The sequence below is a fragment of the Ovis canadensis genome, chromosome 20 (assembly GCF_042477335.2).
Source record: "Ovis canadensis isolate MfBH-ARS-UI-01 breed Bighorn chromosome 20, ARS-UI_OviCan_v2, whole genome shotgun sequence".
In the NCBI taxonomy this organism is placed as follows: Eukaryota; Metazoa; Chordata; class Mammalia; order Artiodactyla; family Bovidae; genus Ovis; species Ovis canadensis.
In genome coordinates this window covers 60,681,438-60,705,516 of record NC_091264.1, presented here as the reverse complement: position 1 = coordinate 60,705,516, position 24,079 = coordinate 60,681,438, and the positions used below count along the sequence as shown (strand labels likewise).

Genomic DNA, 24,079 nt, shown 5'->3' with positions numbered 1-24,079 from the left:
CTCCTCAGAAGAAAAACTATGACCCACCTAGACAACATATTTAAAAGCAGAGACATTACTTTGCCAACAAAGGTCTGTCTAGTCAAAGCTATTATTTTTCCAGTAGTCATGTATGGATATGAGAGTTGGACTATAAAGAAGGCTGAGCACAGAAGAATTGATGCTTTTGAACTGTGGTGCTAGAGAAGATTCTTGAGAATCCCTTGGACTGCAAGGAGAACCAACCAGTCCATCCTAAAGGAAATCAGTCCTGGATATTCATTGGAAAGACTGATGCTGAAGCTGATGCTCCAATACTTCAACCGCCTGATGTGAAGAACTGACTCACTGGAAAAGACACAAGTACAGAGCTCTAGGAGACAGTGACGTTAACCAGAAGAGGCTGGTGGAGCCAATGAAAATGCAAGGAGACTAGGACTAAAAGAAGGAAGTTAATCTAGGGAACTGGCTAACAAGGCATCACAGCAAAAAGGCAGAAACAATAATCCCCTCTCCTGTTCACTCAAAGTCACATGAAAGTTGATGATCATGTCATGTGTGGAAACTCATTCTTTTTTATTCTTCACAATTCTTGTGTCATTTTGCCCAATATATGTACAGCAGTTGTGAACAAATATTTTTATAAGAAAATTAGAGTGCTGGATAATACAGACCACATGGGTGTGTCTCCTCAATTCAACTAATTAAAAAAATCATCAATATACAATGGAGTGGCAGGATTTGTACAGTGGTGGCTATCATATACAATAGTCAATGGTTTCGAGAACAATGAGAGAAAATTTGACGACTTGCTGGTATGCTAAGAGAATGAGTGTCTTTTGTGCAATGAAAATGCTAATCTACTTCAAACCAACTCACCTTCCTTCTCTCACCATTGAGTCCTCTCCATTGCTCAGATCTTTTTATGATATAGCTTAGCTCCTGATTGGAAATCTCCAAATCATATGGTATAAAGAACTTGCTTTCTTCACTGTGGATGCGCTGAAATGTGTCTAATATCCAAGAATCATTGTGCAATCTAAAACAAAAAAATCATTTGTTTTTTCCCCAAAATAATTGTTTGCTTTTTCCCAAAAAATGTTAAATATTTTTTTATTTTATAAATTTCTATGTATTTAATTCACTAGTCCCCCTTCTTTTTCAGAAATTATTTGTTTGTGATTTAATAATTTTCTCTGCTAAACATCATAGTCCAACAACAATTTGGGATTTTTATAGTTGTCTCCTAGAAGTTTACGATGTCTGATTCTAAGTTAAAGACTGTTGAAAAATAAGAAATATTTAGTCACTAATTTGTATATAAGTGCCTAAATTAGTTCAAATCTGAGGGATTTGCCAAAGGAAATTTAAGCTGGGATTTACTTTTCCTCAGTGAGTTGGTTTTAGAGCCGTGTCACCAGCTCAGTTAGCACAGAGGTTTTGCTTTACGATATGAATCCATAAATAGACAAATCTGGTGAAACGTCTAACCTGTTGAACTACTCATTTAATCCATTCCCATTTTTAAAACCAACTCTAAGTATTCATTTAGAAAAGCACATTTCTCTTGTGATGTTGATAAAGTGACAGCAAAGCATCTTACTGAAAAGCATTCATATTTCATTGGTAACATTTAGCTGAATTATAAATATTAATTAAGCCAATACTTTTAAAACTTTTCCACAAAGTACTTCTAAGTTCAGAGAAGAGAAAATGTGTATTCTATCCCTAATTTACCAACATATTTGTTTTAATATAATGTTTGTTTTTATAAAAGCATAAGTAAAATTTAGGAATTCCCTGGCAGTCCAGTTGTTAGGACACTTTGCTTCCACTACAGGGGGTATGAGTTCAATCCCTGGTCAGGGAACTAAGACCTTGCATGTCATGTAGTGTGGCAAAAAAAATAAAATAAAGAAAAACTTTAAGTAAAATTAAAATTCTGGGGAAATATCATATTTATCCTGTGACTTAGCAGACACTTCGTGCACCATGTTTCATGGAACCAGTTTAAGGACAAAATTGTGCCACTAACATTCTGTAGGCCAGATCAAGAACCCCAGTGCATCACAGTGTTAATAAACATACGAGAAGTAAGTTTATACAAGATGCCAAAATATGAACTGGACTATCAAGCCAGTTAAGGATCACATGGAAATTATTTCTATACAAAGTGAAGAATTTTAAATAGCTTCTTTCAATGGTTAGGAAAATTATCTTGTGCTCTAAGTGCACTTGAAAATGAAATTTAAATGTATTGCTTTCCTGTTATAATGGTTATAATACATACATTGTGTTATCTAGCCTTACTTTAATACCATTATTTACATATTAAAATAAAAAAGTTATCTGACTGTTTTTAAGTAGCAGAGAGAGAAATTAAACTCAGCACTAACTCCAGAGTTCATTCTATTCCATCATCTGACTCCTCAGTAAAAATAACTGCCTCTATCTTGACTGTTTCCAAATACCATAATAGATGTTTGACTCTTCCTGTCAGATACGATACCTGTGTTTTCCCACCTCCCCAACTGTTTTTCATTCATCGCAGAGTGGAAATACAGTCAGCATTCTGTATCTCCAGACTCTACACCTACATATTCAACAAATCAGGGATTAGAAAAATTTTGAAAAAAAAATTCTAGAAAATTCCCAAAAGCAAAGCTTGAATGTGTAGTACACAAGTAACTACTTACATAGCATTTACGTAATCTAGAAATAAGTTCAAGCACACTTGACCCTTGAACAACATGGGTTTGAATTGTTCAGATCTGCTTCCACACAGATTTTTTCTAATACATTTTCAGTCATCCTTCCTATCTTGTTGCATCCCTGACTTCAGCCTATGGTGTATCACAAAGGCAATACACACTTGGCATTCTGTAGTTCGCTGAACCCTGGGAGGTGGAACCCCAGGATATGGAGAGCTGACTATAAGGCTTGAGCATCTTTTTTTGTTTGTTTTGTTTGGGGATTTTTTTTTTGGTTGTTTTTAACTTTGGCCATATAGTGGCATGTGGTATCTTAGTTCCTCAAACAGGCATCAAACCCATGCTCTCTGAACTGGAAGCATACAGTCTTAACCACTGGATGAACAGGGAAGTCTGGGACTTGAACATCTCATCCAAAGGTGTTCTGCAACCAGTCCTCCATGGATACTGAGAAATGACTGTAAAAGCAAAACTGCCACCCGGCGTCTCTGATGGTCCATATGGCTTGGTGCCATCTTGAAACGCAACTGCTATTCTTCCCTTGCTTGGAGATTCTAGGTCGGCCATTTGAATGATTTGCTAGTTGTCTTGTTAAACAAGAACTAGTCTTTACCATTCTCTTAAGCTTGTTTAATGTAACATTCATCTTTTTCTTTTAATGGTGGTAAGATTTAATGTAGTTAAATTACTGTCAATTTGCTGCTGTAAACATTTTCTATATGAAGATTTTAAGTGCAGGATTATCAACAATGCAATTAACTTTGAATTAATTAGGAATCACAGTCCTATTCCTGCTAGCTTCTGTTCCTTTTGCCCAGGAAATGACTGTCTCCTTTTTATATCTCCTTCATTCTGTGTGAAAGAATGATTATAAAAATCATTCAAGCCAGGATCTACAGGATGGTATACAAATGCTTTAACAGAGAACAGAATGCCACACTGGAATATGGAAAGCTGTGGTTGATGTTGTTCAGTCGCCCAGTCATTTCTGACTCTTCACAACCCCATGGACCGCAGCACACCAGGCCTCCCTGTTCCTATACCATCTCCCGAAGTCTGCCCAAGTCCATGTCGTTGCAACAGTTATACTATCCAGCCATCTCATCCTCTGATGCGCTCTTCTCTTTCTGCCCTCAATCTTTCCCAGCATCAGGGACTTTTCCTATGAGCCAGCTGTTTGTGTCAGGTGACCAAAATACGGGAACCTCAGCTTCCACGTGGAAACAATGTGAAGTTTGTGTGTTAGTCACTCAATCGTATCCGACGCTTTGTGACCCCACGGACTGTAGGCCACCAGGCTCCTCTGTCCATGGAATTCTCCAGGCAAGAATACTGGAGTAACTTGCCATTTTCTTCTCCAGGGGATCTTCCTGATCCAAGGATCAAACCTAGGTCTCCTGTGTTGCAGGCAGATTCTTTACCATCTGAGCCACCAGGGAAGTCCATAGAGCTGAGAAATATGCTTTCCAAAACTAATAAAGGTTGGTAAGTTGGTAATTCTACCAACTTACCATAGCGTTTGTATACCATAATTAATCAATAATTCTATTGATTAATGAATCTAATCTTTACAATCTGAGCCACCAGGGAAGCCCCTGGTTTAATTACATTTAATTAAAATTCTTTTTTTGCCACACTGAGTGTCATTTCCCAGTGAAAACTTCACTATGAGTTAATAATGAATCAATTTACCAACCTTTACTAGTTTTGAAAAGCATATTCCTCAGCTCTATAGACTTCCCTGGTGGCTCAGATGGTAAAGAATCTGCCTGCAATGCAGGAGACCTGGGTTTGATCCCTGATCAGGAAGATCCTGTGGAGCAGAGAATGGCAACCCACTCCAGTATTCTTACCTGAAGAATCCTATGGACAGAGGAGCCTGGAGGGCTACAGTTGATCACAAAGAGTCTACTGAGCCAGCTTATACAAACAAAGAGAAAATAGTCTGTGGTAATGTATATAAAATTTAAAAGTAAATTGAACTTTGATCATTCTGTAAACCACTTGATAATATAATCAGTAAGAAATATAACATTTATCTAAAAGTGCACTGTTTTATCCCTTTTGGATATTTATGCCGTCCACACTGATCAAAGTTTCTGAACATCTACTACTCACTTTTTTGGTTCTCTTTAGAAAGTTAAAGAGTCCAACTAAATGTTAGAATAATTCTGTTAAGATAATATAAAACAGTTCCAATTGAACAAATATAAACTTTTCATGATCATAGTTATGAAAGTTTGTTATTTTGGAATAATTAAAAATAACACATATACACACATATTTTTCCTTTTTTTTTTTTTGCCATTTTGGGCATGTGTGTATAAATATCAGATTGAATTATATAAAGTTGAAGCTATTGGATCACATTGGATGAAAGAAAGTGAAGCAAATATGGAAAAAAATTCTATTGATTAATGAATCTAAATGAATATAAATTTCACTGTATAATTTTTGAGATTTTTTTAGGTTGGTTTTTAATAAAAAGCTAAAAATGTATGATATTCTATTGAAATATACATCATTACATGATGATGGTTGAAAATTTTAATTTTTTGAGCAATACAACTGTTCAGTATGCCTAAAAATTTTACATTTTAAAATTATTTCTTTAAAAGTTAATTAAAGTAGAAACTACATTCTACCTGTTCATAAAGCCTTAGGCATTATTGTTTACAGAAACATGTCACATATTATGCCAGAGGTTCTGGTGATGGACAATGAGACAAAGTAATTTACAAAGTCCTCTGCCCTGTGCCCTACATTTGCAGCAATTCACTGCTTGGTGAATGGCAGAAGCTATTATGTTTGGTTCACATCTGAATGTGGGTCCTTTATAGAAACCTAGCATGTGACATTTCTTTTAAAGCTAAAAAGGACAAGTGTGAACATTTAGTTAACATAGTATTTTAAGGGTCATGAAAAGGATGGAATCTATAACTTTAAATAACTCTAATTCAAAAAATATGTAAGAAGAAGAATGTAATGTAAAAATGAAGAAGACTCAAATACGATTGCTTATTTCTAACTCCAGAACTTACAAAGGAGTTTAGCAGCATGGGTCTATATATGTTGTAGTCCATGTGCTTGTAATATAAGCTGGAAAAGTACTTTATCTACTGGCATAAATACTTTAGACTGTGGCAGGTACAGATCCATACAGACATGATGTAAACAGTCAAGCTTCTTACAGAGTGACAAGCACGTGCTTGCCGAAATTCATTCATTCATTTTTTAAATATTTAAATTTTTTTCTGAAATCCACATATTCTTTAGCAGAATTGTTGAACACTTTAGATGAGGTGTATGACACTGATGAGGAGGTTAGATAGCATCACCGAGTCAAAGCACAGGAATCTGAGCAAACTCCAGGATATAGTGGGCAGAGGAGACTGGTGTGCTGCAGTCCACAGGGTCACAAAGTCAGACACAACTTAGCAACTGAACATCAACAAGTGACACCGAAGCATTGATATGTATGGAGAAAGTTTTTATTGTCTTTCTGGAAACCCTTGAGTAGTCACCATTCTATTTGCTGTTTTTGCTGATTAGTCAGCAAACTGTGTCCAACTTTTTGTGACCCCATGGACTGTAGCCTGCCAGGCGCCTCTGCCCATGGGATTTCCCAGGCAAAAGTACTGGAGTAGGTAGCCATTTCTTTCTCCATAGGATCTTCCTGACCTAGGGACTAAACCCAGGTCTCCCACATTACAGGCAGATTCTTTACTGCTGAGCTACCAGGGAAGCCCACCATCCTGTTAATAGTAATTAAAATCCAAATGGCTTTGGTACGAAATTTTCAACGTGTATGTAGGTTCATGTTCATAAGTGAACAATCATCTTCCTCATTCATTCCTTGATCATACATTTAATCAGTCAGCAAATATCCACATATGCCTATCAAATGCCGGGAGAAGGAAATGGCAACCCACTCCAATGTTCTTGCCTGGAGAATCCCAGGGACAGAGGAGCTTGGTGGGCTGCCGTCTATGGGATCGTACAGAGTCGGACACAACTGAAGCAACTTAACAGCAGCAGCAGCAGCTATCAAATGCCAAGTACCTACAACTAGGAAGGGAGGGCATAGGGAAGATTCCTAGAAAGAGATGGATAAAAAGGAGCCCTCATGACTGAGCAATGGGGAGACACAGAGCATTAAGGTCATATATGTGGGGAAGGCATGGCCCCAGTCAAGGGACCTTATATATGCAAAACCAATAGGAAGCCATTAGGGCAACAACAACAGATGATAAAGCATCTGCCTGCCAATGCCGGAGACCTAGGTTCAATCCCTGGGCCAGGAAGATCCCCTGGAGAAGGAAATGGCAACCCACTCCAGTATTCTTGCCTAGAGAATTCCATAGACAAAGGAGTCACGTATATGACTATATATATATATAATCAAAAATTATCTGGCTACAGTGAGACCAGACTAATAATTTAAGAGGGATGAAATTATTTAGCTATATATTAATTAGATAATATTCAGAACTTTTCCCTCCACATGGTAAATACTAGTTTGCTTTAATAAGGAAAATTGTAAAGAAGATTGATTCAGAAGTAGAGAATCTATGATTATCTTATACATATTCCCTAGACAATGAATATGCTCATAATGCTCTCATCAAAATCTGTCTTTAAATTATTTCAATCCAAATTAATTTTACTAAGTAATAAATGACAGCAGCTAAACTTATAAGGCTATTTGGGACTATTAAGACAATGATTAAGAAGACATCAGCACCCCAAAAACTAATTAACTCAAGTACCAGCCTTTCAGATTTGTGTACCACTTCCAGGAATATGAAAAATTAAACAAATCTAACTGACATTTAAAATGTGGTTTCTCATTCTCAAAAGATGCGTGCAGCCTATAGATCTTTTGGATTATTCAGATAAAGAATTTAGAGTTAAAAGATGTGTATAAAATCAAGAGAAGCTTTACTTGAAAGGGTTATGAGGAACGCTGCAGAGCCAAATATGCAGTAAACACTCTGAGAGATACAGTGCTCTTCAGAGTTTCTCCTTGAGTCAATGCCTATAGCTGGCCATCTATAAAATCTGGTAAACAGGTAAAATTTTGAAAAGAAATTCTAGCAAAGAGAAACTCTGTCTATTACATCTGAAACATAAGCTGGTGAATTAAAATTACTTAAAAGAAAAGCCCATAAGATGAAATGGCAAAACAGTTAATATTTAAAGATAGTGCAAACAAGGAACAGACCAGAAAAATTTTAAAAAACAATACTGCATTTAGATCTTGACACTAGCCACAGCAAATGAATTCTACATGGCTTATGATTAGGAGTTCATTGAAAATAATGTCTAAATAAAAATAGAAGCAAACACTGATAAAATCTCTAATGGGGATATGTGTTTTTATTAAGAGCTATTTAAATAAGTCATAAGAATGATCAAAAGACTTGACTGTATATAAATTATGAATATTTATGTTTTAAAAATTAAAAATTCACTTAAAAGGTAATTATCAAATGGGAAAAATATCTGTTAAAGTATGACACAAGAATTAATACTGCTATTATATATTAAACTCATGTAACTTAGTACTAAAAACAGAAAAAAAAGGAAAAAGGACACTTAAAAGGCATTACACAAAAGAGGAAATAAAAATGGGGGATAAAGATACTGAGAATATTTAGTAACTGGAAAATGCACGTATGTTTAGAAAAGGATGAGATTCTGTTTCTTCTGTGAGATTACAAAAGGTTAATGCATGATATGAACACAATTTGCTGTTTCCCCACGCACAGTTGTGAAAGCATTAATCTATACAACTTCTCTAGAAAACAATTCCAAATTAGTTACAGGATGTCTTAGAAACATCAACTCTGAATCAGAATGTCTAGGACTCTACTCAAACAGTAATTGAAAATGAGGGCACGATCTTAAGATGTTCACCAGAATTCTTTATAAGATGTACAAAAATGAAAAATAATTCTATCATCCAGGAATAAAGTAGTGTTTAAATATTTTATACTGCATATATGCTATAAAATATTGTATAGGCATTACATGCTCATGAAGTAAAGAATATGAAAATATCATATAACATTAAGTTTAAATCAATATATATATAAGAAAAAATATCATGTGGGATCATTTATATAAAGAATCTAAAAAAATGATACAAATGAAAAATTATTTACAAAACAGAGAGAGACTCACAGACACAAAAAACTAATTTATAGTTACCAAAACGGAGAGCAGGAGGTGTATGGAGAAGATAAATTGGAAGTTTGGGATTAACAGATACACACACTATATACAAAATAGATTTTAAAAAAAGAAAAACACCAAGGGCCTACTGTATAGCCCAGGGAACTATACTCAATACCTTGTAATAATGTATAATGGAAAATAATCTGAAAAATAATATGTATATATATATATGTATAACTGAATCTCCTTGCTATATACTTGAAACTAACACAACATTGTAAATTAGCTATACTGCAATTTAAAAGAAACCAAAACAAATGAATATTAAGTTTTCTGAGTATAATTTCAACTTTGTAAAAATAAACATACACAGGAAAAGATGGAAATGAATTTATCGAAAGATTAATAATGTTAGTAATTAACAAAATTACTGGTGTTTTATTTTTTATTCTTTTCTATAGCTTCAATTTCAAAATATACCACCTATATTCTACCTATAATAACAAAAATCATTAAAAAGATCGATGCTTCTATTACAACTACAAAATCCAAAGTAATTACACCCAGCTCAAGAACCTTTTTGCACAGAGGCAAGGAACCAGCATCCCAGTCAACTCTTCTCCTAGAGCTCCAGAAAGTGAGGATTTTTCCAGTAGAAACTCTTCAGCAAGAAATCACTCAGGCTATTGGACAAATGAGATCCAGTCAGCCCAACTCCATCAGGTCCAAGCTGGAGCTTACACAGCCAGTCCCCATACTGGGGAACTTCTGGTGCTGCGATTCATGGGGTCGCAAAGAGTGGGACACGACAGAGCGACTGAACTGAACTGAGAGCTAGACCAAATGCCCTCTCAGCACCCTGCACCACAGCCCTGAGCTCCTTTGCACTTCTTTGATGCCAGCTGGGTTATCACATGTTTTGACAGCATTGATCCAAAAGCTCGGAAGAGTTAGGAGTGTTGCTTTAACATCTGCGTTAGGAATGCACACTTCAACCAGTCAACACGCACAGATCCATATTGGCATTCTTCCCTGAGATGAGCTTCCTATGAGTTCGGAGTCTCTTTGCCTACATCCTTGTTTTCCTTCTAGCTAAATTATATGAAGACTTCAAAAATCATTCAAATGTTCTATTTCAACTGAAGTGTTTGGCTACTGTCCTTGCCATGTCCAGACTCAGGCAGGTTCCTTTCCTCCATGTTCCCAGAGACTCCTGTGTTGATCTCTTCCTAACACTTTTTTAAAAATTGTTTAAAACACTTAACATGAAATCTACCCTCTTAGCAAAATTTATGCGTACAGTATAGTATTATTTCCTAGAGGCACAATATTACCCAGCAGATTTCTAGAACTTAATCATATTGCATAACTGAAACTTTCGATCTATTGAATAGCCACTTCCTATTTCTCCCTTTCCTTGGCCTTTGAAAGCCATCATTCTATTCTGCTTCTGTGACTTGGACTATTTTAGATATCTCATGTAGGTGTAATCATGCAGTACTTGTCCTTCAATGACTAGCTTATTTCACCTAGCATAATGTCCTCAAAATTCATCCATGTTGTAACATAATACAGAACTCCCTTCTTCTCTAAGGCTGAACAATATTCCATTGTGAGTAAATATCACATTTTTCCCCATTCATCTGCTAACGGACATTTAGCTTGTTTCTACAGCTTAGTTAGGAGTTGGTGTTAGGCACTCAGTCATGTCTGGCTCTTTGTGACCCCGTGGATTGTAGCTCACCAGGCTCCTCTGTCCATGGAATTCTCCAGGCAAGACTACTGGAATGGGTAGCCATTCCCTTCTCTAGGGATCAAACCTAAGTCTCCTGCATTGCAGGCAGACACTTTACCGTCAGAACCATCAGGGAAGCTCGGCTATTGTGCATAGTGCTCCAATGAACATGCGGATGTTAATTTCTCTTTACGGTCCTGATTTTAATTTTTTGAATAAATCTCCAGAACTGGAATTGTTGGATTATACTATAAAACTACAGTAGTTATAAAAGTATGGTACTGCATAAACACAGACACATAGAGCAATAGAAAGAACTAGAGAGCCCAGAAGTAAGTCCATGCATATAGTCAGCTGATCTTTAACAAAAGTACCAGGAGTACACAATGGGGAAAGGGTGGTCTTTTCAATCAATGGTGTCGGGAAAACTGGATATGTACAAGCAAAAGAGTAAGATTTGATGTTTATATTAAACCACACACAAAAATCAACTCAGAATAGATAAACTACCAATATAAGACTTGAAACTGTAAGATGTATACCAAAAACTGTAGGAGGAAAGTTTCATGGCATCAATTTTGGCAGTAATCTCAAAACTCTTAAAAAGCACAGGCAGCAAAAGTGAAATTGGACAAGCGTGACTGTAACAAAACAAAAGGCTTCTGCCAGCAAAGGAAGCCCTGGACAGAGTGAAGCTCTTCCCAGCACTTTTATTCAGTTTTTCTCCACCCACGTATTCTGCTTGCTAAATTAACAGCCTGTTAAGTCTACTTCTAAGATATTCAGGCTCAACGTTGAAAGATGGTTCTTCTTGTGGTGATTTTCTCAGGGGTGGTGAGAGAGGGAAGAAGGTGAGATGGAAGAGTGAAGAAAAGAGAAATTTAGACAAATTTTCCAGGAAATTTTCCAGAATGTCATTGTGTATCATGGGATTGCTCCTTGTTTCTTTCTTTTTTTTTTTCTTTTTTTGCTCCTTGTTTCTTGTTGGCCCTTGGTTTGAAGAAACAAGTGTAATGAGTCACAGTAAAATTAATTCTTCCTATAAAGGAAAAAACATGCCCCAAAGCTCAAATAATTTCTTGGCTGTTCTACACATGAGAAAGAGATCTCTACCTTAGATGTGGAGACATGGATCTGCCCTCTCTTCTTCACCCATATTCCCACAGCCTCAACATATGACAAGACTGGAGGCTGAACACTGAAGAACAGGACTGGAACACCTTACCTGAGACAATACACATATAAAATCAAAGTCGAAATGACGAACAGTAGGACATAAAGTAGCACCGTGAGCATCACACCGAGAATTCCAGATTGCATGGTTCTTTCAAACATCCAGTACAGTTTGGCCGCATCAGCTACTGGAGTCTCCCCACTCTGTGTGAGTCGCTGACAAAAGAAGATACAAATTAAAAATAATCATAATAATAAGGAGAAAACACTGATCATCAAGTTAGATAATTTAAGTATGCAAAAACCATCTGATAGTATAATTTGTTTTTAAATTAAATGTTCAAGGTACTCAAGCTCATCATATCTTCAGTTGCAGGAAGAAAAAAGAAAAGACCCGGCTTGCATGGTTGGCTTATCAGGGTTTTCTCATTTTCTCTATAAGCGTTTAAATGAGTGCACTCTACATGCAATTCATAAAGTAAAAGCCATGTTTTATTTATGTACTATTAACTTCTGATTTAATGAGCACAAAATATGAAGAAATTAAATACCATGGTGGAAAGATTCTTTTTTTTCTGAAGCAGATTTGAAAGAAATTTAATTTGTGCTTTGTGTAAAATAGATGGCTTATTTTAAAAACTTATAAAAAAAAGTTATCAGGCTATTTAATGCGAGCTTGAAAACGAAAGTTTACATTAGGTCAATTTAATAACGTCTTTATTTTAAACAGGGGAAAATATATTCTATATTGGGTTAGAAATAAATACAAGGCAAAGAGGTCTTTAAAGCAAATATAAAACACTAAGACGTTGTCATATGACTTCTTTGACCTTTGAGTTTTATAAAACATGAATGTTCTTTAATTATGACTCTCATGATCTCAAGTGGAAGTCATATGCCATATAAATGCAAATAAGGTATTTTTTCCCCAATGTGAGAAGGACACTTTTCTCTACTTTTTAAAAAATATTCATTAAACTGACCATTATATGCAGAAGATGTGGATTTGGTGCCTGTGTCGGGAAGATCCCCTGGAGGAGGGCAAGGCAACCCACTCCAGTATTCTTGCCTGGGAAATCCCATGGACAGAGGAGCCTGGCGGGTCCTCTGGGGTCACTAAAGAGTCAGACACGACCACAGTGACTAAACAGCAAAGGGCATGTCTAAAACGAATCCATAGTACACACGTATAGAAAAAAGCAGAAACCTGGAGAGGTTCACTTATATTTTTCTTACATCAAAATATCTGGTAGTGATGTTCCAACTCTCAGCTGCTGCTTCTTCCACCGCCACTCCAGAACTTATTTCTATGTGCTGTTCTGGGATTTACAGAAGTAAATGGATTTCCCTTGCAAAATGGAAGCCTGTTGCTAGGACTTTGGGCAGCAGATCTGAGAAGGCATCTCGCTTGCCTTGGTTGTTCACTAGGCTGGCTTTCCCTTGCTCAGGGTTCCGGGCTGATCGTTCTAAGTCCACTAATGGCTTCTCCGGCCCTGTGTGAGAATGCAGACTTCTTATGTCTGAGAGGAAGGACCCCTGTTTACAACCTGCAGATAAGTGTGATTGGTGACTCTGCGAGATGTAAATTTAACATCATTAAAATGAACTAAAAGCAGTGTGCTTCAAGCTTGCCCATGTACCTAGTGTCCAGTCTCCATGTAAAGGGTTAGAGGTACAATCATGTGCCAGTGAGAGTTTGTTGGTACTTGGAAGAGTTGCTTTCAGATTCTAGCCTGTCACCACTCTCTGAAGTCTCAGTACCATGGACCACCTTGATGACAAGTCAGAAGAGGGAGCCTGATCAGTTAGAGGGACTTCCCAGGTGGCTCTGAGGTAAAGAATCCCACCTGTAATGCAGGAGACCTGAGTTCAATCCTTGGGTTGGGAAGTTTTTCTGGAGAAGGGAGTGGCTACTCCACTATTCTTGCCTGGGGAATTCCATGGACAGAGGAGCCTGATGGGCTAGAGTTAGAAGTGGCTGTGTTTTCCATCCCATCCTAAGTCTTTTCACCCCTTTGATTAGCCTCATTCACATTCTGAGTGGATTGGCTGGGACCAACTGGATTTTGTCCATGTTCCTATTTTTTGTGGATTCCAGGTTAGTAAGGAGACTTGCCACCAAGGATTATTGAGCAGGAGGGGTAGAGAAGGATGCTATCTACATTCCAGTAGGACCGTCGCCCCTGGTATCTCCCGGCTCCTCCTGGGGCCTCATGTGTCTACTGAGAAGGTGAGGAGCCACCTCAGAAGGTGAGGTGGTCCTATTGCAACATCACAAAGGAGGCCATCTGGGAGGATGAGCACCTGCCGTTTATGATCTTCTGAGATCTCACAGCCCTCCTGGAACAGCTTTCCTGTTCCAACCAGGTCCCCTAGAGAGATCACCAGATGAATAGTCCACTGTATCAAAGGCAGCTGACAAAACATGCTCTGTTAATTTACCCTGGTGCCTCTGATGTCATCTACAGGGAAGTAGCCTCCAGCAGGGCCATCTCAGAACCAGTACAGAGGTCTGTGACCTGATGGAAGCTGACTTGGATTGTATCAGATGAATGTAACACTCGTGTGTGTGTGTGTGTGTGTGTGTGTTCAGTCACTAAGTCACATCCAACTCTTCTGAACCCATAGACTGTAACCTGGCAGGCTCCTCTGTCCATGGGATTTCCCAGGCAAGAATACTGGAGTGGGCAGCCATTTCCTACTCCAGGGGATCTTCCCGACACAGGGATCGAACATGTCTCTTTCATTGTCGGATGGATTCTTTACTGCTGAGCCACCGGGGAAGCCATTATTGGCAGTTCAGTTCAGTTCAGTTCAGTCGCTCAGTCATGTCTGACTCTTTGTGACCCATGGACTGTAGCACACCAGTCTTCCCTGTCCATGACCAACTCCTGGAGCTTGCTCAAACTCATGTCCATTGAGTCAGTGATGCCATCCAACCATCTCATCCTCTCTCACCCCCTTCTCCTCCTGCCTTCGATCTTTCCCAGCATCAGGGTCTTTTCCAATGAGTGAGTTCTTCACATCAGGTGGCCAAAGTATTGGAGCTTCAGCTTCAGCATCAGTCCTTCCAATTAATATTCAGGACTGATTTCCTTTAGGATTGACTGGTTTGATTATTGGCAGAATCTATTTCAAATACAATTAACAAGCAAGGTCCATCAAAAACCCTCTTGCTATGATCTGGTGGTGGCGGTGGTGTTGGTTTGGTTGCTAAGTCGTGTCTGACTCTTGTGAGGCCAAGGACTGTAGCCCGCCGGGCTTCTCTGACCATGGAATCCTCCAGGCAAGAGTACGGGAGTGGTTTTCCATTTCCTTCTCCAAGCTATGATCTGTTGGACACAATGAATAGAGTCGAAACACATATATACCAGTTGGAAAACCATCTTCTTAAAAGGATAAATAGAGTAGTTAAGGAATATTATTCCATGAATTAAGATAAGTTTATGAATGAATATTTGATTTTGAATTATTAGCATGTTTTATACAAATTCATATTGTAAGTATATCATTGTTAATTATGAAATCTTAAACTATATATTTTAGAGTGAAAATGCACTGTTTTGTCATTTCATATAACATCACAAATGTTAAATGCCTGTGGAGAAATTTTTTAAATAATTTTTTAAATTATTTATTATTTAGAAATCTTTAAAAAGCTCTTCTTCTTCTTCAATATATCTATTACAACAGAGTAGTAAATCAAAAGGAAATAAATAACCTAACCAAGTAAAGCAACTACTGTACAATTACTTTTTACAAAGTTTGGCTGTGAAAATCCTTTGTATTAAAAAAAAAAAATTACCAAAAAGGTTACAAAAGAAACCTTCTTTGTAATAATTTTGAAAATGTACCAATTAGTTTGGATTTGATCTCCACTATTTTCTGTTTTTTGCAAGTGTTTAACATAGCTAAAACTACACTTAAAATGATTGCATTAGACATCCACAAATTTTTATTATGAGGAGAAAATGAATAACTTAAATTTAAGGTGCATATTGAATTAAGCATGATTATCGAAGCTTCCCGTGTCAACTGATCTGTACACTAACATTACTCTCTATGTCAAGGACTCATATCCCGATTATTTTACTTGACTTACCCCCAGGACAGTATCCACAATAAATACTGCCAGTGGGTCCAGAACTGCCCATAGTCCCATGGTGATGATTAACTTTGACAGGACATCAGGGCAGAAGGCAAACAGCAGCTGACAGCCCCATCTGACCAGAACCAACAGAAGTACCACTGCGTTCAGCAGGAAAGGCCCCACCGCAACCACAAGCATCTCTTCTGCGACATGAAGGGAAGAGGCTGGGTAGCAGAGTTCCACCGTGAGGGGGGAAAAACGGAATCTGCGGGGGAAAAAAGCAGCGAGACCCGTGCAAAAGAGAACTCCATAAAACGCTAAGTACACAAAACACTTGGCAGGACAATGTGTTTTTATTTTTAATGCAGAAATTGTGACACTTAACAGCATCTCAAAGTTAAGTGTTAGAAGTCTTCACCTTTTCCTTAGAATCTCAACAGCTCACTTTCAAGGAAATGGCAAATTCTACCTTGTTCGTTGTTCTTGTAAATTTCATATGCCGTCATAGAAAGGATAGCATTTTAATCCGCTGAACAGAGCATTCTTTAGACTAAAAACTAGCCAGCAGGTTGACATACTCACTAGAAGGCTCTCTGAAATCAAAGTATAGCGGTGGACTTAGTAATGACTCAGTCTCTAACAGAAATCAGAAATACAAATAAATCTCATAATTCTCTGCAAGTTTCACGTCGCTGAACGATTTTGCTTATGATTCTCTAGCTAGAGCCCCTACCTACAACAACAACACTGCTGACCCCAGAAACATCTAAAGGGACAATTTCACACAACTCAGGATCTAAAGCTTGAATCCAAGGGGAGCCCAGTAATTCAAGAAGCCTTCATCCAGACTCTGGCGCCCTCTTTCCAAGCAAAGTGAGCCGTCCTTGACTCTCATTTTCCCCTCCCCTGTGTTTCAGCCTCACAGAGCTGCTGTTCTGTAGTTAATCCTGTTTGTGTATCCTGCTTATCAGCTCTCTACTAAAGAGTTCTTCATTTTATCCTTTCCTTGACCTTTGCTTTGAAGGAAACTATTGTGCTTTGTTCTTAGGCCACTGTGAGTATCAAATAAAATAAGGTATATACATTTCTTTATCAGAGGACCTATCATAGAGTAAAAACAGAAAAATTCTCACTGTTGCTATAGCTATTGTCAAGCCCCACAACTACAACATGGCATGGAGCGAATGTATGATTCAAGCCTGCAGAACTAGGCAATGATACGAAATATCCAGTGTTCAGGTCCTTTGATTCTTTTTCTTTTATTTTTTTAATTGGAGTATAATTACTTTCAATGTTGTGTCAGTTTCTGCTATACAACAGTGTGAATCAGTTGTACGTATACATACACCCCTTCTCTCTTGTGCTTAGATCCTCTGTTGCTTAAGAAACTAGATAAACTGAGCTACCAAGATATCTGTGCAGTCTCGTTTCATTAACAACCGATAAAGACAGAGCTGCCTTTCCTATTGAAATAATAACAGAGCAAATAGTATAAAGCAAATATCCCAAGCACATGATATTTATTGTTTCTACTTTAGAAACTCTTACACACACACACAAAGGAAGGTAGGGGAGGAAGGAGAGAAGAAAGGAATACAAGACCTATTTCATTCTCCCATGAAGATACAGTTATTCAGTATATTTAAACTCTCCTATGCTATAATATATAGAGAAGTTTGTGATTTAATTCTAAAAGATGACCCACGACTGTATATGTTTATGTATAACATACATCCTCATTGTTTTTGAAAGTGTCTTAACTAGTTTGCAATCTTCTTAATTGAAAATATACACACGTCTCTGTTTTTATCTGTACCATCTACATTTGAGAAAATGAATTTTACTTGTACTGACATCTATCTGTCTATCTACAGTGTCTCTGAAATCGTGTTTATGGAGAGATAACCTTTACAGCATCATCTTTTTCCAGAGGATAATGGTCCAGAAAGCTGCCTGGGCCTGAGTTTGGTAATTGTTTAGATTCAATCATTTTGCAGAAGAAGCAATCTTTGCTTCTCTGAGGACAGATGATAAATCATACTTATATTACTTCTAATATACCCTCAGCCTAAGTCTCACTCTGATAAAATCAAAATAGGATAGAATATTGTTTAAATTCCCTTTTGGGTTCTACTCAGATATTAGAACATATTTGAATCTGCTAAATTTTAAATAAATATTGATGCACCAGTTATATATCTGTATACACAGGCCCAAAATGAGAATCTAACTGTAACAGACATTCCTGCTCTTAAAGACATTTTTGTCTTTTCAACTCATGTCTGCATTTTAGGTCTTAAGGTAAGTGGGTGAGAGAGGAGTTCTGTACTCTCGTTGGCCTCTCAAGATGAAACTGTATGCCTTTGACTTTCAGGGGAAGCACTCACTTTGTAACAGGAGTTGAAGTGGCTTGGAGGAAAAACCACTGGCTGAGATAATGCAGGTAGAGCCTCAGGAACCAGAGAGAAGCCATCAGCAGGATGATGTACCAGAAGCCCTGGCTTTGCCATTGAGCGAACTCAAGTTTGGAAAACACTGACACCAGCACAAAACAGAGATGCTTGAAGAATTCTCCAGATGCGGCGTTAGCGGCAGCTGAGGAACGGCTACAAACAAAGAATCAGTAGATAAATCCTGGGCTTAACTGCAACCCAAAATAAGATATTTTGAGAATGATAAGGAAGACACAGTGAAAGTTAATTTGAATGGAAGTATTTCTTAGCCACCTGGGACTCAAACTAGTCGTAGTCCTTTTCACTACAATGGATTACTAAGGGGGAACACATAGGTAACATGGATATCAGGAATTCCCTGGTGTTCCAGCGGTTAGGAATCTGAGCTGCCACTGTCAAGGACTCAGGTCCAATCCCTGGTTGGGAAACTAAGATCCCACAAAACACAAAAGCATGGATGTGGAAATGCCAATCAAAACCATAACGATAGATCTCCTCATACGTGTTGTTAACACGATGGCTACTATCAGAAAAAAAAAAAGACAAAATAATATATTGATGAGAATTTGAAAAAAATGGAACTCTTAAACACTGTTGGTGGGAATATAAAACCATACAATCAGTATGAAAAACAGTACAACAGATCCTCAAAAAATTAAAAAAGCACAACTACCGTATGATCCAGCAATACTCCTTCTGGGTGTTTATCCAAAAGAATTCAAAGCAAGATCCCCAAAACATGTTTGCACACCTATGTTCATAGCAGCATCACTCACAATAACCAAAAAGTGGGGAAAGCCTAACTGTCAATCAAGTGGAATAATTATTCGCCTTAAAAAGGAAGGAAATTCTGCTACATGCTACAACAGGGATGAAGCTTGAAAGTATTATGCTAAGTGAAATAACCCTGTTACCGAAAGAAAAGTACTATATGAGTCTACCTATGTGAGATGCCTAGAGTAGTCAAATTCATCGACAGAAGGCAGAATGCTGGTTGCCAGGGTCCAGGGGAGAGACAGAGGGAAGCCCTTTAATGGTATAGAGTTTCCGTTTTGCAAGATGAAAAAGCTGTAGAGATGGGTTGCCCTACCATGAGGATATACTTACAACTGAATTGCACACTCAACATGGCTAAGATGATGCATTACAGGATATGTGTGTGTTGCAATCAAATTATTTAAAGAAATATGAAAATAAATCACTGTAAACAATAAACAAATTTTGTAAAAAAAATCTTTAAAATTTATACCACAGTTCTGCTTACCTCACCTACTCATAATGATCCCTCTCTATTAAGATTAGATTTAATTATTGGCATATAACTGGTTCAAAGTTAACTATTTCATTTTGAAAATTGAAGTGAATGACTCACATACCACTAAAAACACATGAATGAGAATTTGTAACTTAAGAACTCTCATATTCTGTAATACAATACTGACATTTTCTGTTGAAAAATGAGTTAGATACAATGAAAGAGTTAGATACAATGATTCTGATTAAGCTCTGGTTTCCTCTCTCTGTGTGGTGTTGACAGCAGGAGATGTTTTCAAATTTGTTTTAAAGTATCGTTTGCAAAAAAAAAAATAAAAAACAAGGAAGGGTTGGGAGTTGGAAAAGAAAGAGTCCTTGCTGTGTATGGATACTGTGTTTCTTTGGGGGTGATGTTCTAAACTGCACTGAGATGATGGCTGCAGTAGTGTGAATATCCTGAAAACTTTAAATTGTAGGCTTTAAATAGGTGGATGGACTGAGCAACTGAACTGAACTAAACTGAACTGATGGTGTATGAACTGGGCTTCCCAGGTGGCTCAGTGGCAAAGAATCCACCTGCCAATGCACGAGACACAAGAGACCTCTTAGAATTATTAGGAATATTTCTAATCCTAGAATTATTCTAGGATAATTCAGCAAATTCCTAAACCAAAATTAGTCCTGATTATAAACACATTACCAAAGGAGAAGCTGGTTCCGCGATACGCAGTTCAGGGGTTTAGTGACTAACTAACCACAGCTGTTCAAGGCATTGTGGGAACATTAAGAGAAATGGAATTCATAGACAGATTCCAAAGATTTTATATACAAAAGCTCATCTCTCTCTGAAGACTATCAAATAAATGGCAATTGTACCACCAAAAGAAGGTAAGTCATAGACGTTAAGTCTTTGGGAAGTAAAAAGAAGAAAAACTAAAAACAGTCAGTGAAAGAAAATCCATTATTCCCTTTAAAATTCCAATCCATGACTTTACCCTTCTGGCCTGTACAGGACTAGTAAGGTGCTGACCTTGACACTGGCAGCTTATTGTTGCTCTTGGTGTCTTTTTCCCTGAAGGTGGAGGGCATCGTCTCACCGAATGCTACGTGCCATCTTGTACTAAGCATGCTTTTCAGTTACTCAAATGAGGAACAGTCAAACAGGAAACAGGCCCCCGAGAGGCTCTGGTTTACCAACGGTAAAATTGTCAGGAGAGTGACTCTCTTATAGAAGGATTCCAGAATACATTTACCATCATGTGAAATGAAACCCAGGGCTTGCTACACTGCTGAAGGAAAATATTCTGTGCATGATCTCCTCTTCAGTTAATTATTCTGTCACTGTTTTGCCTCTTCAAAGAGAAGAGAAAATCAAACACAGATTTGACATTGTGTTGTTTGCAAAAAACTGGAAAATCTCAAATGATGCAAAACAGAAAAGACAGTAGCTTCTTTGACCTTTGGAAATTTCCACTGTTTTTTTTTTTTATTTATTGACATGAAATGACTAAGTAGTTTAAATATTTATGCCTACTATCAAGTCATACTTTTACCCTTTGTTTCACCAATAAAGGGCTTCCCAGCCACATTCTGATATACATATTTATTTATAGGATATTTGATTTAGGATAAATAACACCAAAATTTCATTGCATACCATTTATATCTAATTCAACATATTCAATTTTCTTATACATAGTCAACACAACTAAGTATTTGTTCCTGTTTGTTTGCCTAACTAGTAACTATACCATCTGGATTTAAAGGATTGGGAAGACCTTGGCATCAGAGTTTAAAAAATTGGACACTGCAAAGATAGAAATGAATAAAAGAATCAGTTGATGCCAGATGATGCCAAATAAAAGGATGCATCCAGAAGCTCATTAACTGAACAACGTTAATCAACTATATCCTCAGAAACAATTCCTGAATGACAAGAAAGTCTACGTGAGTGCTTCTGTCCTAATGGTTTTGAACTTATACCTGAAATACAAGCGTCCACTAATATAGAATTTCATCCACAATGCTCCTGCATATATTGTTCTTAAAGTAGATTTCATTCAAAAGACATTTGTGCATCCATGTTTCCAAATTGCCTTGAAAGAAAGTACCTTTTTCATTCTCATATGCATTCAAGGCACGCTGCGACCCACGGTACCACGGCCTAATATCTTCATCCACATTTTAACTCTTCTCTCCTTCCCCTGTAATCTTTCTTGGTTATGGACAAAGAGTATGACCATCAAAAGGATAACAAATGGCCTCCGCCACTGGGGTGTGTAACATGAACAGTGGGAATTGATTTGTTGGTTATGAAGGCAGCCATAGAGCACAGATCATTGCAAAATCACATTGAGGCCGGCAGCCACGCCTCGGGCTGGCGCAGGCGGACCATCTGTCGCTCCCGGGGTGAGCTGCCAGAGGGCGCGAGGAGTCGGGAGGTCGTCCAGTATTCAGCTATTAAATGAAACCTATTTCTCTGGACTTCAGCCACATTTCATATGACACACATATAGCCCTCTTCCGTGCCCAGTCCTTATAGAGACCTGAAATCAAACAAGATTCCCATGATCCATCAGTGCAATAATACTAGAAACCAATAATAATAATACCAAAATAGCTTTGAAAGAAAGAAAAAAAGAGCATGGAATGCATTCCTCAACTCTCTCCTACAGTGAACAGGAGTCCTTAGGTCTGGGAAGGACCAAATCCTGAGATCTGTGAAGCAAAGAGGAATTAAACACCCTGGGGTGAGGGGTGGGCAGGAAACCTGGGCAGGCATTCCGTCACACAGGCCATTCTCAGAGGAGTGAAGTCCTATTTCCAACCAGGAAATGCGTTGAATTGGTTGGAGCAGGTCTTTGTATCACTAAGTAGTGTTGATAGAGGCCGAAGCTGCAGAAGTGAGAGAAGCCTTGTCCGCCTGTGTAGGAGTGTGGACTCTTCTCTGGCACCATCCGTAGCCCACAAAGTATTTTTGAAGGTGAGGGCGATGAGGAGGGATGACTAAGAATGAGAAAACCGCCCTCAGGATTTTCTAAATGACAGCTGAGAAAACTCTCATAAGTGCACAGCAGTGAATCATTCAATGGTTTGACTGGTAGGGCCTCTTTGGGCCAGTTCACTGTGACATCATGTTTAAAAGACAATGAGGTTAATAAATAAATAAATATATATATATATATATATATATATATATATGTCAAGATGAAGAAACACTTATTTGGAAAGAAATAACATTAGTAAAAAATGAGTTACTATATTACTATAACCATGTGCTGGTTATTGGATTAATCTATGTAAATTATAAATGGCATCAGCTTTCTTTTTTTAACCAAAGTTATTAAAACATCCAAATCTGCTGTTGTTTTGTCATGGTTTCAAGTTTTTGGGGAAATACTTTCACAAAAGTGTCTGTACATTCACATTTGACAAAATGCTTTGGACAAAACTGTTACCTGTTCTTCCAACATTTAGAAAGCTTTCTCAAAAAAGAAAACTTCATAAGTTTATCTGGAGGTTAGCATTTTTCAACTAGATTTTTCCCCCTAAAATTCTGTCTCCTTGGCGAATTGGGTGGTATACTTTTAACATAACACATTGTACTTTGAACAGGTTTAATTCAATTTACAAAAAAATGCCTCTAATTAAGTTAAAAGATCTTTGAAAATTGCTAAATCTTAGGGGTAATAGTATCACAACTGACATTGAAATAATTGATCATTCCCACTGAGGCACAAAAGTATGAATGTTCTAATGAGAAAACAGGGATTGAGTATGTTGAAGGACTCCAAAGAGACTCCCAAACTCTTAAGGCTGTTATTTCCAGTGACAGTCTGAATGGGAGTGGGAGGCATCAGAGAGGGGCAAAGGCAGACACAACTTTTCCTCCAGTAGAAAAAGAAAATGAAATAAAACTTCAAAAATAAAGTTACATCTTGAAGCAAAGGTAACCAAAGTCCGTTTGCCTTTTTAAAAATAGTATCTTTTATTGAACATGTGTGTTTCTGCTTTAGGACACCATTTTTTTTTTCCACTTACTAATACTACTTTCTTTTTTAAAACAGTGTATTGAAGTATAGTTGATTTGCAATGTTGTAATTTCTGCTGTACAGCAAAGTGATCCAGTCATACATGTGTGCACAGCCCATCCCTTTAGTCGTGTCCGACTCTTTCTGACCCCATGGACTATAGCCCACCAGGCTCTTCTGTCCATGGGATTCTCCAGGCAAGAGTACTGGAGTGGGTTGCCATGCCCTCCTCCAGGGGATCTTCCCGACTCAAGGACTGAACCCGTGTCTCTTAAGCCTCTTGCCTTGGCAGCCAGGTCCTTTACCACTAGTGCCACCTGGGAAGCCCCTCAGTTATACATATATGCATTCATTTTCACAGTCTTTTCCCATTACACAGGTTTATCACAGGATACTGAATATAGTTCCCTCTGCTGTATGTCAGGACCTTGCTGTTTATCCATGCTATATATACCAGTTTGCACATGCTAATC

General features: G+C 37.7%; 1 protein-coding gene across 3 annotated transcripts in view; it reads right to left on the bottom strand.

Annotated features, from left to right (window-relative positions):
- Positions 1-534: 534 nt before the first annotated feature.
- Positions 535-24,079, bottom strand: part of LOC138426071 (uncharacterized) — a 203,075-nt gene continuing 179,530 nt past the window's right edge. For 2 of the 3 annotated variants that reach the window (XM_069564735.1, XM_069564736.1), the window contains 3 exons: positions 18,256-18,474; positions 15,881-16,133; positions 11,548-11,994 (listed from right to left, as the gene is read on the bottom strand). In XM_069564735.1, coding sequence (XP_069420836.1) covers positions 11,827-11,994; positions 15,881-16,133; positions 18,256-18,474 — 640 coding nt within the window. In that variant the 3' untranslated portion in view covers positions 11,548-11,826. Of the gene's footprint in view, positions 1,019-11,547; positions 11,995-15,880; positions 16,134-18,255; positions 18,475-24,079 lie in introns of those variants that run through there. The other variant, XM_069564734.1, reaches the window with a different exon arrangement.